The sequence below is a fragment of the Pelodiscus sinensis genome, chromosome 30 (genome assembly GCF_049634645.1).
Source record: "Pelodiscus sinensis isolate JC-2024 chromosome 30, ASM4963464v1, whole genome shotgun sequence".
NCBI classification, from domain to species: domain Eukaryota; kingdom Metazoa; phylum Chordata; order Testudines; family Trionychidae; genus Pelodiscus; species Pelodiscus sinensis.
In genome coordinates this window covers 13,456,884-13,474,652 of record NC_134740.1, presented here as the reverse complement: position 1 = coordinate 13,474,652, position 17,769 = coordinate 13,456,884, and the positions used below count along the sequence as shown (strand labels likewise).

The following is a 17,769-nucleotide window of genomic DNA, read 5'->3' as shown; positions in this document are numbered from 1 at the left end:
AGTTTGCAGACGCTCCCTGGCTGCGGGGGGGGGAGGGGAGGGGAAGCGGAGTTTGCAGATGCTCCCTGGCTGCGTTGGGCGGGAGGGAGGGGAGTTTGCAGACAATCCCTGGCTGCGTTGGGCGGGAGGGAGGGGAGTTTGCAGACAATCCCTGGCTGCGGGGGGGAGGGGAGTTTGCAAAACGCTCCCTTGCTGCGGGGGGAAGGGGAGTTTTCAGACGCTCCCTGGCTGCGTTGGGCGGGAGGGAGGGGAGTTTGCAGACGCTCCCTGGCTGCGGGGAGGGACGGGAGTTTGCAGACGCTCCCTGGCTGCGTTGGGCGGGGGGAGAGGAGTTTGCAGACGCTCCCTGGAGGGGGCGGGGCTGGTGTCTCCCTGTCTGACTCAGGGCTTCGCTGCAGGCAGCAGGTAGCAGAGCGCGGATCGGGCCCCCGGGATCGGGCCCCCCCAGATCCATGGCTCCTCCCCCCCAACCCTGGGCCCCTCCCCCCGACTCGGGGCTCGGCCCCCGCGGAGCATCCCCGGCCTGGCGGGGGGGCTGGTGCCAGGGGCCCCCCAAACTCTCCCCCGTCCCCCTTTCCCTGCTCCCTGGGTGTCTCCTACCGTCCCCCCCCCGGCCGTCCCGCTCCCCCTGGCTCTCGGGGGCTCTGGGGGTCCTTCCTGGCCCCTGCTCAGAGACCCTTCGCGGGCTCCGCACCAGAAGCAGCCGCCAGGGCCTGGCTGGGGAATCGACCGACGCCTTTTCTCCGGCCGGGCCATTGGGCGTCAGAGTTAAATTACAGGGAAAGCGCCCCCCCCCTCGCCCCGCCGTGTCCCGGGCTGTGCCACGTACCCCAGAGCCGGGGGAAGGGCACCTCGCTGGGGGGGGGGGCAGGGCTGGGCGCTGCAGCACCAAAGGAAGGCGCCAGTGGCTGGGAGAGGGACTTTGACTGACAGGAAGGAGGGTTGTGAAGCAGCCCTGCCTCAGTTTCCCCAAGGGTTCGTTCTGGACCCTGCCCGGCCTGGGGGTGACCCGGGGCCTCCCAATGTTCCCGCCCGGCCTCGGAGCTGGGGATTGTCCAGGGAGCTATTGTGCCCCCCCCAGCACCCTCAGATCCCGGCTGCTCCGCGGAGACTCCCTGGGTGTGTCGGAGCCGGGATCCTGCTGCAGGGGAAGCAGCTGGTGCCGGCCTGTCGCCGGGTGCTCGGACACCGGTCCCGGGCTGGCGAGGGGCGGAGGGGGCAGAGACCCGGGTGGGGGCTGGAGTTTGGCAGCTGTTGGGGCAGGAGGTTCACGGCGGCCCCTCGGGCCCCAGTGGAAGCAAATAGCTGGGTCACCCCCCCCCCCCCAGCTCACCCGGGTCCCCCCCAGCCCGTTACTGCCCCGGTACGCGGCTCCCCAGGGCTGTGGGGAGAGCAAACAGCCCTGCCTGCCAGCTCTAACCACTCCCCCCACTGCCCTCCGAGAGCCAGGGAGAGAACCCAGGAGACCTGGCTCCCAGCCCCTCTGCTCTCACCACTAGGCCTGCCTGCTCCGTCTGCCCCCTGCCTCTGGCCAGGATGCCCCTGGGCGCTGTTTGACCGGCGTGTCAGGAGGAAAAGGGCTTCGGGGACGGTCCAGGGCGTGTCCCCGTTCCTACCAACCAGCTCTCCGCCCCGCCCCGTCCCCAGCTGCTCCTATTGGCTGGGAATCCGGACCAATGGCAGAGCCCAGAGCCACCTGGTCATGCCTCCGCACCCCCCCACACACACAGGCCTCCCCATGCCTGGGCCCGGAGCCTCTCGCCCCCTGCACCCCTCCTCCTGCCTCGGCCTGGAGCCTGCTCCCAAAGTCCAGACAGCAGGATCCAGCTCCTTCCTGCGCCCCACATGGCTCCCCCTTGCCCCACCCCCGCGCCCGTGTTGGCGGGCAGGGAGCCGGGGGCCAGAGCGGAGCTATCAGCATCCTCTGTGAGCTGGGCCTGGGTGCCTGTGGGACTCCCCGCCACTGGGCCTGGCTGGGCAGGGGGTGGGACTGGGGGCCGGGTGGGGGCCGACCTGTTTCCATGAGCCCTGCTACGTCCGCCCCACAGATCCCGCCCCCCAGGCGAGATGTCGGCCTACGGCCTCCTGACCAGCACCAAGGAGCCGGGTGAGTCAGGGCTGGGGACGGAGCTGTGGGGGGGCGGGGCCATGTGGCCGAGGCCCCTCCCCCGGGGCCGGTGGGGGTCCGTGGGGCCCGTGGCTGACCCCCCTCTCCCCAGTGCCCCTGCGCAGCGGCTCGGTGGCGCTGCTGCTCCGCGGCTTCGTGGCGGACGTGGCCTGCGAGCTGCGCTACCGGAACGAGGAGCCGGGGCCGGTGGAAACCGTCTTCGTCTTCCCCCTGGACGCCGAGGCGGCCGTCTACGCCTTCCAGGCCCTGCTGGGGGGCACCCGCGTGGAGGCCCAGCTCCGGGAGAAGGAACAGGTACCGGGGGGAGGGGCTGTGGGGTCACTGGTGTCTCCGGGGGGCGCGGGAGCGGGCGGGGGTGACGGTGTCTCCAGCAGGTGCGGGAGCAGGCGGGGGAGGGGCGGTGGTGACAGTGTCCTCGGGGGGTGAGCGCGGGAGCGGGCGGGGGAGGGGCTATCGGGTGACGGTGTCCTCGGGGGGTGAGCGCGGGAGCGGGCGGGGGAGGGGCTATCGGGTGACAGTGTCCTCGGGGGGTGAGTGCGGGAGCGGGCGGGGGAGGGGCTATCGGGTGACGGTGTCTCCGGCAGGTGCGGGAGCGGGCGGGGGAGGGGCTATCGGGTGACGGTGTCCGGCAGGCGCGGGAGCGGGCGGGGGAGGGGCTATCGGGTGACGGTGTCTCCGGCAGGCGCGGGAGCGGGCGGGGGAGGGGCTATCGGGTGACGGTGTCTCCGGCAGGTGCGGGAGCGGGCGGGGGAGGGGCTATCGGGTGACGGTGTCTCCGGCAGGCGCGGGAGCGGGCGGGGGAGGGGCTATCGGGTGACGGTGTCTCCGGCAGGCGCGGGAGCGGGCGGGGGAGGGGCTATCGGGTGACGGTGTCTCCGGCAGGCGCGGGAGCGGGCGGGGGAGGGGCTATCGGGTGACGGTGTCTCCGGCGGGCGCGGGAGCAGGTGGGGGAGGGGCTATCGGGTGACGGTGTCTCCGGCAGGCGTGGGAGCGGGCGGGGGAGGGGCTATCGGGTGACGGTGTCTCCGGCAGGCGCGGGAGCGGGCGGGGGAGGGGCTATCGGGTGACGGTGTCTCCGGCAGGCGTGGGAGCGGGCGGGGGAGGGGCTATCGGGTGACGGTGTCTCCGGCAGGCGCGGGAGCGGGCGGGGGAGGGGCTATCGGGTGACGGTGTCTCCGGCAGGCGCGGGAGCGGGCGGGGGAGGGGCTATCGGGTGACGGTGTCTCCGGCAGGCGTGGGAGCGGGCGGGGGAGGGGCTATCGGGTGACGGTGTCTCCGGCGGGCGCGGGAGCAGGCGGGGGAGGGGCTATCGGGTGACGGTGTCTCCGGCGGGCGCGGGAGCAGGTGGGGGAGGGGCTATCGGGTGACGGTGTCCCCGGCAGGCGCGGGAGCGGGCGGGGGAGGGGCTATCGGGTGACGGTGTCTCCGGCAGGCGCGGGAGCTGTACGGGGACGCGCTGGTGGGGGGCCAGACCTCGTTCCTGCTGGAGGAGGCCGGGGCCGGGGGCGACGTGTTCAGCTGCTCCCTGGGGAACCTGCCCCCCGGCGCGGAGGCGGCGCTGACCCTGCGCTACGTCTGCGAGCTGCCGCGGGAGCCCGACGGCGCCGCCCGCTTCGTGCTGCCCATCGTGCTGCGCCCCCGCTACGCCCCCCAGGGTGAGTGCCCCCTCCCCCACCGTGCCCCCCAGGGTGAGTCCCTCCTCCCCCGCCCCACCTCCCCAGGGTGAATGCCCCTCCCCCGCCGGCTTGCCCCCCAGGGTGAATGCCCCTCCCCCTCCACCACGTCCCCCTACGGTGAGTCCCCCTGACCCTCATGCCCCCATGGCGAATTCCCCCTCCTTTGCTATGTGCCCCACTGTGAGTCCCCCCCCCACGCCACATGCCCCACTCCACACTCCACTGTGAACCTGTCACGGGGTGCGGGGAGCCCCCGGGCCTCCCCCCCCGGCTGCGCCAGATGGATTCTCAGGCAGCAAGTAGAAGAGAAGGGGGGACCCAGCATTAGACCCCCCCCCCCCCCCGTCTCTGAGCCAGCCAAACACTAACTCACCCACCTCCCCACTGGTCAGAGTCCTCCAGGAAGTCCCGCCCCCTGCTTTGTTCGGATGCCTGGGCTGTCACAGGTTGCGTCTTCCGAACCCCCCACTCTCCTCCCTCCTCCCTCCAAGTGGTGGATGTGGAGAAAGCCCAAGCTCCCCGCGGGAGGCCTTTCAGCACCCTGGCCAGCAGCAGGAGCAGCGTGTGTGCGCGTTGGGGGGTAAGAGAGGAGGCCTGAACCCTGGCCACGGCCTAGCCATTGACTCCAGGCGTGTAAATATTGCGGGACCCCCTCCAGGCACCAAAAGGCTCTCGCAGCCGGGACGGACCCCGGACACCTCCCCCCCCCAAACACATGGGACCGCGGAGTCCATACAAAGCAGCCAGAACACAAACTCCACCACATCCCAGAGCCCCTCCTCCCCTGCGCCATGCCCCTGTCAGCCCCACCTTCCGCCCATGGGGAGCCCGCCCCCTAACTCACTATGCCCCATATCGCTGCTGTGCCGCCCTGCCCGCAATCCCACGGTTTCCCATAGGGAAAAGGGGTTCCTTGCTTTTCCAGGAAGGACGGCTCTTGCATGAGAGCGGGGTTTTGCACAAAAGCAGCTCTGAATTAATTATGCAAATGAAGTATGGCCATATGCTAATCTGTGCTTCATTTGCATAGGTTTTTGCAGAAGAGGGAAGCAGAGTGGGCTTAGCCCTGTGCATCCCACAGGGGAAGCGCCTCTCGGGGCCTCCTAACCCCATAACTCCCCCCGATCTCTGCTATGCCCCCATAGCCCAGTAATCCTTCCTCCAGCAAGTGTGAACCCCCCCAGCCACCCAAACTGCCCTTATAGCCCAACCCCCTGGGGTTCCTCCAATGTCCCCTTTGTTCCCCAATGTCCCCTCCTCCCTTCCCACCAATAACCACCCCCTCTCTCTCATCCCCCGCCCTCACCCCACATCTCCCCCTGCAGGCTGGGCGGGCGAGGACGTCATCCAGGGGGTCCCGCGGGCCCCCCCGGGGGAGCTGCCCTACACGCTGAGCCTGAGCGCCACGCTGGAGTCGCCCCACGGCGTGGAGCGCGTGGTCTCCAACTGCCCCCTCACCCCCCTGAGCTACCCGGGCGGGGACCAGAGCAGCGCCCAGGTACCAGGACAGGGACCGGCCAGTGGGGGGCAGAGTTACTGGGGTCCGAATGTCGGGGGCGGGTCATTGAAGGGGCTTGTGGAGGTGGCAGGTCCCAGGAGACCATCTGGGAGTCGGCCGGGGGGAGATGTGGGGCAGGGTAGTGGGTGGGCCTCAAAACCGGGGGGATGACAAGGGACACACAGGTCTGGGGAATTTCCCCATTTCCTGGGGGGAAATGTCTAGGGCTGAGACCAGCCCATGAGGCTGAAATCCTGGCCCTGCCCTGGGCCTCAGTTTCCCTTGTTCTCTGGGGGGGTTCCCATGGGGCCCCTGTAGCAGTTGCACTTGGGGCGGGGAACTCACCCCCCAACTAGGAAACTGTCTCCTCCAATGGGAAGGAGCCAAAAAAGTTCAGAACTTGGTGGTTTACTCCCCAGAAGGGCCCAGTTCCCGCGATGTCCTTGGGGCTGTTTTCCTCCTCACCGGTCCGGGCATGAGAGCCAGTGGGACCTGGAACCCAGGGGCTATGGGGAGCTGATAATGTCTGTCCCCTCCCCCCAGGTGTCACTAGCCCAGCAACCGCCCTGGGACCGGGACGTGGAGCTGCTGGTGTATTATGTGGAGCCGCACAAGCCCAGCGCGGTGCTGGAGGCTGGTCTGCCTGGAGCGGAGCCAGGTACGTGGCAGGTGGGGGGCTGCACCCCACATCCCCTGAGTGGGGCAAGGCTGTGGTTCTGTGGGGCAGGGAGGTGAGAGAGGTGTTGGTGGGTGCGGTGGGATTAAGGGGATGGTTAGTGACAAGGGAGGTCTGAGGTATCTGGGGGCAGGGGACGGGGGCAGGTTGAAGTAGGAGGGATGGTGGGAGGTGCTGGGGGCCATAGGGGATCTAAGGGAGAGAGGTGGGGGAGGGGCAGAGGTGTGGGGGTTGGGCTCTGGGCAGTTGGGGCTGGGGGGCGGAGTTCCTAGTGGAGAGAGGTGGGGGAAGGGCAGAGCAGTGGGGCTCTGGACATTGGGGGCTCTCACAGGGCTCACCCCCCTCAGGCTCACTTATGGGCGACCCGGCCGTGATGGTGACCCTGCTGCCCAACCTGCCGGAGGTGGGGCCGGGCCGGAGCGTGGCCGGCGAGTTCATCTTCCTGCTGGATCGCTCCGGCAGCATGGACTGCGCCATGGACGCCTGCGCCGACTCCCCCCGGCGCATCGACATTGCCAAGGTACTGCTAGGCCTGAAGCCGCGCTCGATGGGCCCGTGGGGCCGCCCCAGGGAGCAGCCCCGGCTGGCTGGGCCCGGGGTGACTCCGTCCGTCTGACCGTCCCCAGGAGACCCTGGTCCTGCTGCTGAAGAGTTTGCCCCTGGGCTGTTACTTCAACATCTACGGCTTTGGGTCCCAGTTCGAGTACTTCTACCCGTGAGTCAGAGGGGCAGGGGCGGGTCTGTGGGTTGCTGGATGACGGGGCGGGGAAGGGATGTGTGGGATGGGTCAGGGTGTCCCTTGACTGGGGGCAGGGCTGGGTGGGGGTCGGGGTGTCCCTGGGCCGGGGGCAGGGCTGGGTGGGGTTCCGGAGTCCGTGGAATGGGGGTGGGTCTAGGTGGGGGAGGGGTGTCCCCGTCTCTGTCTGTCCCACCCTGACCCCCGGCACCCCCCGCAGGCGGAGCGTGGAGTACACCCAGCAGACCATGGCAGAGTCTCTGCAGCACGTCCAGCAGCTCCGCGCCGACCTGGGGGGCACTGAGATCTTGGCGCCGCTACGAGCCATTTACCGCAGCCCCTGCCAGGACGGGCACCCGCGCCAGGTCTGGGGGCTGCAGGGAGCTGGAGGTCGGAGCAGGCCCCTTCTGGGCGGGTGGGGGGATCCAGCAGGGTGGGGCCGCGAGGGTCGGGGCCGGGAGCTGAACGTCATCAGACCTGGCTGGGATCACGGGGGCCACACGTAGCCGGGGGGCAGGGCGGGTGTGGGGGGGACAAGAGTCCCTTGGGTACTCCAGTGGGTTGGAGTCTCCAGGGGCCGGGCGGGGTAGGTGGGGGCCGGGCTCCCAGGTAGAGATGGGGAGAACTGTGCACCACCGCGCACATTGTGCCGGGTGCAGCGGCGCACTGTCCCCCGAGTCAGGCAGGGAAGGTGCGTCCCGGGGCGCTGAGCAGGGGGGTGGAGGCACCTGTGCCAGGTCTGGGGGCTGCAGGGAGCCAGGGGCCGGAGGGGGGCTGGGGTGGGGGGCTCTGCTGGGGGGGTGGGGGGATCCCGCAGGACGGGGGCCCTGAAGGTGGGGGCCGGGGGCCATACCTCGTCACAGACGTGGCTGGCAGTGCTCAGCTCTGCACCCCCCTCTGGAGCACACACAGCTGGGGGGCAGGGTGGCGGTGGGGGCTCCAGAGGGGAGTGCAGAGCTGAGCACTGCCAGCCACGTCTGTGACGAGGTATGGCCCCCGGCCCCCACCTTCAGGGCCCCCGTCCTGCTGGATCCCCCCACCCACCACTGGCAGCTCCGAGCAGGGTCCCTTGGGCTCTCTGGGGGGGGGGGGTGTTCCAGGGTCCGGGCGGGGAGGCAGGTGGGGGCCGGGCTCCCAGGTAGAGATGGGGAGAACTGTGCACCACCGCGCGCATTGTGCCGGGTGCAGCGGAAGGTGTGTCCCAGGGCGCTGAGCGGGGGGGCAGAGGCTGGTGCTGCTGTTTCCCCAGGGCTGCCCAAAAGGGCTTTGGGAAACGGGGTCTCAGATGCCCCAGGGGGCCCCCAACACCCCATAGATGCTGGGTCCCTTCCAGGGGCCTTTGGCTGGTTGAGCTTCCCCGTCTGCCCGGGACTCGGCTTCTCGTAACTTGTCGTCTTCGCTGCCAGGGGGTCTCTGGGCGGGGGGGAGGGGCGGGGGAGCGATGTGGCTGGGCGTGTCAGGGGGTGGGGGGGAGGGGCAGGCTCTCTGGTTCCCAGGGGACGGGGTGTCTCCGGGGGGTGCCCCCAGCTCTGACACCGTCTCTCCCCCCAGCTGTTCGTGTTCACGGACGGGGAGGTGTGTAACACCCAGGAGGCCATCGGCGAGGTGCAGCGTCACCGGGGGTCCCATAGGTAACGGGGCCTCCTGCCCCTGCAGTGTCCTCCACGCCCTGCCCCCCACAACCCTCCCCCCCCAGCAGCCCCCAGCCCTGCTGTCCAGGTGCCTGGCACTCGGTCGTGAGCGCCGGTCTCCTCATGGATGCCCCAAGCTGCTGGCCGTCCCGTCCCTAGGGTGGTGCGGGGCCCGGGCCCCTCCCCCCAACCCCGTCCCTCACCCCCCCACTTCCTGCTTCCCCCCTGCCCCCATTTCAGCCCTTCCCCCTAGCGACGCCGTGTGGAGGGGGCCGGGTCGCCCCGTTTCCCATCGCCAGACCCCCCGATAATCCCCGTGGCCGCCCTCGGCCCGTCTTGTGCATGTCCCCTAGAGCTGAGGGGCAGGGGATGGGAGTCGGGGGGAGGCCGTTCCCAAGGGGGCAGGGACGGGGAAGCGATTGGAGCTGTCGACACAGACATTTTGCCCTTCCCTCAGTCCCGTGGGGGGTCTGCCGGTTCCCGGGGGGTCACCCAGGGTCCCCACAGTGGGTTAGGCGGTTGGACGCAGAGCGCCCCCGGCGACACCCCAAGACGTCAGAGATTCACCCCCAGCTCCAGTATCGCCCGATGATACTTGCCCCTCAGCCCCCCCGCCCGGCCCCTCCCCCGCGGCACGGCCCCGCCCCCTCCCATCTCTGACCCCAGGCTCCGCCCCCTCCCATCTCTGACCCCAGGCTCCGCCCCTGGCAGGTGCTTCTCCTTCGGCATCGGGGAAGGCGCCTCCACGGCCCTGATCAAAGGCATCGCCCGGGCCGGGGGGGGCAGCGCCGAGTTCATCACGGGCCAGGACCGCATGCAGCCCAAGGTGAGACCCCAGGGGTGCGGGCTCCTGGCCCCCCCAGAGCCCCTCCCCCCCGAGCCGGGAGAGGAGCCAGGCGTCCGGCTCCCCGTGCGGTGTCCCCCCAGGCGCTGCAGTCTCTGAAGCGGGCCCTGCAGCCGGCCGTGAGCAGCGTCGCGCTGAGCTGGGACCTGCCCCCCGGGATGGAGGCGGCGCTGCTGGGCCCGGCCCCCGAGGTGATCTTCTCTGGGCAGCGGTGCCTGGTCTACGCCCAGCTCCGTGGGCAGCCCCAGGTGAGAGCGCCAGGCCCCGTGCGGGGCACCCCCAGGACCGTGAGAACTCCTGGCTGGGCGATAACTCTGGCCCCTAGTGATGGCTGGTGGAGAGGTGGGGTCTGTGCTACCCAGCCCCATTGACATCAATGGGGATTGTTCACTCTGGCCCCTAGTGATGGCTGATGGGGAGGTGGGGTCTGTGCGACCCAGCCCCATTGACATCAATGGGGATTGTTCACTCTGGCCCCTAGTGATGGCTGATGGGGAGGTGGGGTCTGTGCGACCCAGCCCCATTGACATCAATGGGGATTGTTCACTCTGGCCCCTAGTGATGGCTGATGGGGAGGTGGGGTCTGTGCGACCCAGCCCCGTTGCTGCCAATTGATATTGTTCACTTTGGCCCCTAAAAACAGCCGAGACACAGGGGGTTGGCCCAACTGCATTGATGCCAAGGGGAATTGTTAACTCTGGCACCTAATGATGACCATTGGGCTGCCTAGGTAACTCTCTGTGTAAATTGGACGTATTTACCACTTTGTCCTGTAAATTGCATAAGAAAGGGGTCCCCGGACATCTTCTCCACCCTCACACACAAACTCAGACACTTCCTCTGCCCGCAGCCCCCAGGCGCAGCCGTGGGGGGCGTGACGCTGCAGTACCGTATCCAGGAGCAGAGCTACAAGGAGACGCTGCCGTTCCCCCTGCAGCCGCAGGCTGGAGACAGGTAGCTGGGTCCTCCCGCCCGGTCCCCCCCGCTCAGTCGCACCGAGCCAGGAGGGGCCCTGCCCCAGGGACAAGCCGGAGTCCTACCCCCCTGCTGTGACCACTGAACGCCGCTGCCCTATGCAGGAGCCTGGTTCCTCTCTGCTGCCCCACCAGCCTCTGCCACCCCTCCCCCCGCCACCTCCTGTATGGCTGGGCCGAGGTGTCTGGGCTCACCCTGCCTCTCTCCCACCCAGGCTGCCCGTTCACCGGCTGGCGGCCAAGGCCCTGCTGCTGGAGCTGGAGGGGGCCATGAGCGCGGGGGAGGAGGGGGCCCGGCACCGGGCGCTGGAGGCCAGTCTGAGCTCGGGCGTCGTCTGCTCCCTCACGGCCTACGTGGGGGTGGACGCGGCGCAGGGGCAGCCGGTGCAGGGGCCGCTGATGAGGCGGGACGTCCCGCTGGCAGGTAACCCCGCGGGGGGCCCTGCATGGGGGGGAGGGGGACCTAACATGTGGAGAAACATGAGCGAATGGACCCAGAACGGGAGACGTGGGATGTGACGGACCCAGAGCCAGACGGGGAGACGCAGACGGGGAGACGCAGACGGGGAGACGCAGACGGACGGACCCAGAACGGGAGACGTGGCTGCGACGGACCCAGACGCAGACGGCCAGACCCAGACGGGGAGACGCAGACGGACGGACCCAGAACGGGAGACGTTGCTGCGACGGACCCAGACGCAGACGGCCAGACCCAGACGGGGAGACGCAGACGGACGGACCCAGAACTGGAGACGTGGCTGCGACGGACCCAGACGCAGACGGCCAGACCCAGACGGGGAGACGCAGACGGACGGACCCAGAACTGGAGACGTGGCTGCGACGGACACAGACGCAGACGGCCAGACCCAGACGGGGAGACGCAGACGGACGGACCCAGAACTGGAGACGTGGCTGCGACGGACCCAGATGCAGACAGCCAGACCCAGACGGGGAGATGCAGACGGACAGACCCAGACTGGGAGACGTGGCTGCGACGGACCCAGAGGCAGACGGACGGACCCAGAACGGGAGACGTGGCTGCGACCGACCCAGAACGGGAGACGGCCAGACCTAGACGGGGAGACGCAGACGGACGGACCCAGAACGGGAGACGTGGCTGCGACGGACCCAGACGCAGACGGCCTGACCCAGACGGGGAGACGCAGATGGTGAAGCAGACCTAGACCCACCAACCCGCTTGGCCACAGGCCCATCGCTGTCATGAGCCTGGCTAGGAGGGGCCTTTCCCCCCCCATAGCATCCTGCCTTCAACCATAGGGCACAGCCTCTGCCCCCCACATCCCTGGGGCCCAACGGGAAGAAGAATGGGGACTAGTTTCGGAGGTCACAGCCCAGGACAGGCGGGTTCGTGGGGGGTGCCAACCCTTGAGGGAGTAGGGGGGGAGTTTGGGTGGGGGAAAGGGGTTGGGCAGTATGGGGGAGGGGTTCCAGAGCTCTGAGTATCGGAGCGGGGCTGGGATTTCTCCATCTCCCCCGAGTCTGTCTCTGTGGGTGCATATGTCTGTCCCTCTGTCCGTCCATCAGCCTCCGTGCCACCGTTCTCCATGCCTTCGCGGCGCTTTGTCTCCCTGGTGCCGTCGAACGACATCTGTGTGGTCGACTGGTCTCCCATCCTGAAAAGAGATAACGTGCTGGAGAGACCGGAGATCACGGATAGTTACGATAACTTGATTGAGGAGCACAGCTGCCATGCCAGTGCGTTTCAACCACACACCAAATCCAGCCTGGGCCTTCACCTCCCTCAGAAGTGTCTGTCCTGGCTCCGCAGCATCCCACAGCGCCTCTGGGGACGGCCGCAACACAACGGGAGCAAGAGCTCCGACCTGGGGGCCCTGCCAGAGCCTGCACCCCAGAAAGGTGGGGGGGGGGGACCGGGCGTCAGAACTGGGGGGCAAACGTCAGGATCGGGGGCGGATGGAAATTCTTGAAGAACGGCCTTGACAACAAGGAGATAGGGGCGTCCTTAACGGGTTGGGTTTGAAGTGAGGTGACACAAGTCCTCTTGCCACGAAATGAATAAAAAAATAAGACGGAAGCTTCCAGGCGAGAAGCTGGGATGCAGGATGTGAGTTTGTGCCGGCTCGGGAGGGACTCCCCTGCTGTTTTCTCTCAGACACACTGGTGGAAATTCCTGGCAAAGAACTTGGCTGAAACTGGGCTTAGGGTAGGACATGGGTACACCTGAGTTATGGGGCACAGATCGTTGTGGGCACCGTCCGGTTCATAACCAAAGAAGGCCAGGAAAGGCAGAAATTTGGAAGTTTAGACTCCCCTTAAAATCTGAATTGGAGAGTCTGGTTACTGCAGCCCGGGTAACCTTAACTCTGCCCCATAATCCTGGCCCATCTATGGCTATATCCTATACACACTGTTACATCCCATCTCCCCTACTTCCTTACAGGCCCATGTCTTTCCCTGGAAGGAAGTGTCCTTTGCAGGTTGTAGTGGAGATTGTCAGATTGTGTGTGAGACTTGGGCTTAATGGCTGAGGCTAGGACATTCACAGTGACCCAAGGGAGTTGGGGGCCTAATGCTGAATATTGTCATCCCATGGGTGCAGGATGGGGTAGGGCTAAGGATACCCATGGAGGGGTCAATGGTGCAGAGAACCAGATAAAGCATGCCTATGAATGGAGCATTAGGGCTCAGAGGAACAGGTAAAGGATGCCCAGGAATGGGGCAGCGTTAAGGTGACATAGACGGTCCCAGTTAAGGTTGTAGACTGTCCCCAACTTGGACAGGCCATCTCGCTATACTGAAATCATGTCCCCGCCCCATCTCTCTTTTCAGACCAGGCAACGGAGGAGTCTCCTCTGCTGAGGCTGGTGTCCCTGCAGAACGCCGATGGCTCCTGGGACTTCGGGCCCCAGCTGGTTGTCGCGCTGGGGGTGAGTGAGACAGACGCCAGAGGGAGGATGCCCAGTGAGGTGAGTGCGGGGGAGGGCAGAGATGGGGGGCAGGGAGGTTCCCAGACCCGCCCTGTCTCAGACTGTCTCTCCTCCACAGGACGTGGTCCCTGGCGTCTGGGCCACGGTGCTGGCCGTGGTCTGGCTGCACGGCCGGGCCGCGGGGCAGCGCGACGAGTGGGAGCTGCTGGAGGCAAAAGCTGTGGTCTGGGTGCAGGATCGAGCAGGTAGGAGGGTGTGCGGGGAGGGAGGGGGCTCAGGGTATCATCGGGAGAGCTCCTGCCCCATGGAAACCCCACAACTCAGAACCCCACCCTGCCTCCCACACCTCTGCCCCCAGCCTATCCCAGTCCCGTTCCCACCATCCTTCGGAGGTCGCCATGCCTCATCCCCCGACACCTTTACTTTCTGACCCTCGTGCCAGTCCCGCCACGCTCTGCGATCTCTCTGCTCTTTGTTCCTCCTGTTCCCCTCGCTCGTGTCTCCCCCCACCTCCTGGTCGCTCCCCATTTCCTGGGCCGGTGTCTCCCCATCGATCTCCTTCTCCTTGCAGGGCCCTGGCTGAGCGAGTGCCTGGAAGCCGCCAATGCTTTGCTGGGCTGCAGTGTGGGCCCTGCCGTCTTTGGGCTTTGACCTTCCAGGGATCCCTGCACCCACAAGCTACCCTGGGCCATCAAGTGGGAGCCCTGAGGCCAGCAGTGGGCACTGGGTGCAGCCTCAGCCCAGCCTGGAGCTAACTCCCAGCATGGATCCCACCGCTGCCACCAATTTGAATTCATGAGTCTCCTGCTACCGGCAGTGGAGCCCTGGCTGCCCCCGGCTCCAACCCCTGGCGAGCTGCTATTCAGCAACCCCTGCGCTGCTCACAGCCACTGTCTCCTTTCAGCATTGTGGGGGATCGCCAGTGTCAACGTTGCAAATTGCTTTGCTTTTTCCCAATACTAGAGGGGTGCCTGTCTCAACAGTCCCTGCACCCCATAGGTGGCTGCCCTAACCTTGCTCTGCATGAGCCACCCAGTGGAAACCAAGCGCCCTCCACCCCGAGTTCAGTTTCAGGACGGACAGACAGACAGACAGGATATTTGGGAGTCCAAACACAACCCCCTGTGGTCATCATGGCCGATTTCTCCTCGCTAGAGAGTCCCGCGTGTGAATGGCTGCCCAGGCATTCGCACCAATGACTGATTTGCACCCTACCCCGATTCGAGCCGGGCAGATGGTTCCCAGCCAGGCAGAGTTCGGCCAGCAGGCCCGACCCCCTGGGGAAGGCCAGTAGGTGGACATCAAGGCCGTGTGTTGTGAATCCAACCCATTCCCAGATACATGTTTAACCGTTTCGTCGATGAGCTGATGCTTATCGGTTTCTTAAACCATTAAACTCCCTGTCCGGGGCCTCATCGTCGGCTGAGAGCCCCCCAGGAGCAGGGCTGGCTGCTGCATCTGGGAGAGGGAGGGGCTACGTCCCTGAAAACGTTTAACCGTTAACCGATAGAATTTTGATCGGTTACACGGTTAACATTTTTCTATATTTTTTTTTACATCGCTCATCTGCATCAGCCCCCTTCAAAGTTCTCCTCTGTGTGCCTCTGTGCTAGCCCATGTCTCTACCTCAGCCGTGCTGTGGCTGAGAAGGTAGCTGCCCCCCAGGTCTGATCACTGACCCCCGATTGCCTGGCGCTGTGGCAGCAGTGACTTTAATAGTCATGGGTTGTTTGAAAATCCCACTAGATACCGAGCTGCATTTGTAAACGCCCACATAACTTTCAACCTGTATCCCGTAATGCTCCCTGAACACCAGCATGACCCAGACACCTAACTCACTTACACACTCGTGATTCGCACGAGGCACCTCGCTCTCTTTGCCAGTGCCTCGCACGTGTGCAAATCAGCCCTTTTGCCTTTCTTCCTGAGTTCTCTCTGCCCATATTCTCTTCCGCCTGCCACGGGAGCAGGGAGGAGAAATATGTTTAATATGTCAGCGTACCTGGAGACGTTGGTGACGGGGAACCAGCACATGGCAACAGTAGGACATCGGTGTGTAACTCATCAGACTTGCGAAGACACCGTGATCAACAGTTCTACCGTCTGCCGGCTTTTCCTTGGCGGTTCAATGTTCTCTGCCATTATAGCATCGTTCGGGGGCCTTACAAGAAACGGTCCCTTTTCGCCCGTTTGAAAGTCCCAGCAACAGAACCACCAAGGGAAATCTCTTCCCAGAAAGGATCAGTTATCCTGGATACTTAACGATGGGAAGATGCCAACGTGTAGATCCATATTCTCGTAGGGTATGTCTACCCTTGCACCCTCTTTCGAGAGAGGGGTACAAATGAACACCCCTGTTTGAAATTGCAAATGAAGCCAGGATTTGAATTTCCCACGCTTCATTTGCATATTCGCGCTACGGTGCTCTTTCGAAATAGCGCTATTTCGAAAAAAGAAACGCTGGCTAGACACGGTTATTTTGAAAGAAAACCTTGCTCTCGAAATACCCCTTCTTCCTCCTACAATGAGGTTTACCTGTTATTCCAGAAGAAGGGTTTTCTTTTGAAATAACAAACATGGTCGAGACGTGGTTATTTCGAAATAGCACCATCACGCAAATATGCAAATGAAGCATGGGAAATTGAAATCCGGGCTTCATTTTCCAATTTTGCTCAGTTGCATTTGCATCCGTTTCTCGCAAGGGGGTGCAAGGGTAGACAGCCCCCTACGTCCTCGGTGCATGCAGAAAATGTACGAGGGAACTTCTAGTCCCAAGACATGTCGGCACCCAAGTCTAGGCAGAGTTTACAGCTGAGATGGGAAAATATGGACCAGTGTCCCCCTCCAGGTCAGACTTAGGCATCCGATTTGGGAGGGACCCCTCACCGTGGCATCTGTGCATGCCTGGAGCTTTGCATCAGGGGAGGAAAGGCAAGGGGTGGACGAGACACAGAGATACCCCCCGTTGCATGAGACCGAGCGAGGGGATGGGGGTGATGAAGACTTCTGCAGCTGTAGGACCAAGCAGGTTACAGATGGTCATAATGAGCCAGAAATCCAGTGTCTCTATTATCATACAACCCCAAGGTGGGTAGAGACCTCAGGAGTCATCAAGTCCAGCCCCCTGCTCAAGGCAGGACCAACCTCGACTCAACCATCCCAGCCAGGGCTTGGTCAAGCCGAGACGTCAACGCCTCTAGGGGTGGAGATTCCACGCCCTCCCTAGGGAACCCAGCCCAGCGCTTCCCCACCCGCCTAGGGAAATCGTCATGGTGTATCCATGAGAGAAGGGGAGCTGTGGGGAGCCCCCTTTAGTGAAAGGTTCCCAGCCCAGAGCCGAGCGCTCCCCACACGCCCAGCCCCGAGCCACCAGGACGGGCGGCCCTGGCCCGGGGAGTTGGAGCTGAGTGGTCCCTTTTGGAGATGACACGTGGGGGGTCACACCTGCCTTTACACTGTGCCCCAGGGGGAGGGGCCGATGTGGGGTGAGGCCTGTAACCAGTTGGACACCCCCCACCCTGTGCTATAGTCGGGGGGTTGTACCCTCGTGTGGATCCACTCTGGTTGGGCCATCACTGGTTGCTGTGTTGGGCTGGGGGTGACCCCTACTGGCCGGTGTCTGTAAGCACTGCCCAGCGGGGGGTGGTCCCTGGGGGAGGCGCGAAGGCCAGGGCCCAGCCATTTCTCACCTGGCCGGGGGAAGGGGTGTGAACAAAGGAAGGGGGTGGCTACCGGGGGGGTGAGTGCTCGGTGGGTGGAAGAAGGGGTTGTTAGCGTGGGGAGGATGAAGCAAGCAGACCTGGAACAGTATAGGGGCCTGCGAACCCTCCCCCCCACGACAAGGAAGTAAGGCTGGCGGGGGATGGGCAGTGTCTACTTATTTTAAGAGGAATAAGGGATCTTTCTGAAAAGGCTTTATTTTCTGAAAGATCCGTGCTTTTTGCCGGCAAAGCTCTGAGCTGGAAAAAAGCGGCAGCCATGTTTATGCAAATGAAGCGGGGGGGATTTAAATCCCCACTTCATTTGCAATTGCGATGTGTCTAATTTGCATCCCTTTTCCGGAAAAGGGAGGCTGTCCGGACACAGCCCGTGTGTCTACGCTTGCACTCTCTTTCGAGAGAGGGATGCAAATGCAGACATTCGAAATTGCAGATGGAGCCGGGATTTACATATCCTGTGCTTCATTTGCATATTTGTGTTATGGAGCTATTTCGACACAGCGCTATTTGGGGCTGGAGCACATGACCTACGAGGAGAGGCTGAGGGATTTGGGTCTGTTTAGTCTGCAGAAGAGAAGAGTGAGGGGGGATTTGATAGCAGCCTTCAACTTCCTGCAGGGGGTTCCAAAGAGGCTGGAGAGAGGCTGTTCTCAGTAGTGACAGATGCAGAACAAGGAGCAATGGGCTCAAGTTGTGGTGGGAGAGGTCCAGGTTGGAGATTAGGACAAATGATTTCCGTAGGAGGGTGGGGGAGCACTGGAATGGGTTCCCTAGGGAAGAAGTGGAGTCTCCATCCCTAGAGGTGTTTAAGTCTTGCCTTGACAAAGCCCTGGCTGGGCTGATTTAATTGAGATTGGTCCTGTCTTGGGCAGGGGGCTGGACTTGACTTTCTGAGGTCTCTTCCAGCGCTATGATTCTATGAAACAACAGATGCTGTTAAGACGCGGTTATTTCGAGAGAAAACCCGTCTCTCGAAAT

At 64.6% G+C, this 17,769-nt stretch overlaps 1 protein-coding gene across 4 annotated transcripts in view; it reads left to right on the top strand.

Annotated features, from left to right (window-relative positions):
- LOC102450923 (von Willebrand factor A domain-containing protein 5A-like) overlaps positions 1-16,600 on the top strand; it is a 25,276-nt gene extending 8,676 nt beyond the window's left edge. Inside the window, exons 1-18 of one of the 4 annotated variants that reach the window (XM_075912283.1) lie at positions 314-405; positions 2,049-2,107; positions 2,220-2,422; positions 3,561-3,783; positions 5,130-5,302; positions 5,846-5,960; positions 6,326-6,498; positions 6,605-6,693; positions 6,935-7,079; positions 8,266-8,345; positions 9,057-9,171; positions 9,273-9,437; positions 10,040-10,143; positions 10,379-10,587; positions 11,709-12,041; positions 12,975-13,111; positions 13,191-13,317; positions 13,644-16,599. In XM_075912283.1, the coding sequence (XP_075768398.1) occupies positions 2,068-2,107; positions 2,220-2,422; positions 3,561-3,783; positions 5,130-5,302; positions 5,846-5,960; positions 6,326-6,498; positions 6,605-6,693; positions 6,935-7,079; positions 8,266-8,345; positions 9,057-9,171; positions 9,273-9,437; positions 10,040-10,143; positions 10,379-10,587; positions 11,709-12,041; positions 12,975-13,111; positions 13,191-13,317; positions 13,644-13,723 (2,511 nt within the window). In that variant the 5' untranslated portion in view covers positions 314-405; positions 2,049-2,067 and the 3' untranslated portion in view covers positions 13,724-16,599. Of the gene's footprint in view, positions 1-313; positions 406-2,048; positions 2,108-2,219; positions 2,423-3,560; positions 3,784-5,129; positions 5,303-5,845; positions 5,961-6,325; positions 6,499-6,604; positions 6,694-6,934; positions 7,080-8,265; positions 8,346-9,056; positions 9,172-9,272; positions 9,438-10,039; positions 10,144-10,378; positions 10,588-11,708; positions 12,042-12,974; positions 13,112-13,190; positions 13,318-13,643 lie in introns of those variants that run through there. The other 3 variants (XM_075912281.1, XM_075912282.1, XM_075912284.1) reach the window with 3 other exon arrangements.
- The last annotated feature ends 1,169 nt before the right edge of the window (positions 16,601-17,769 follow it).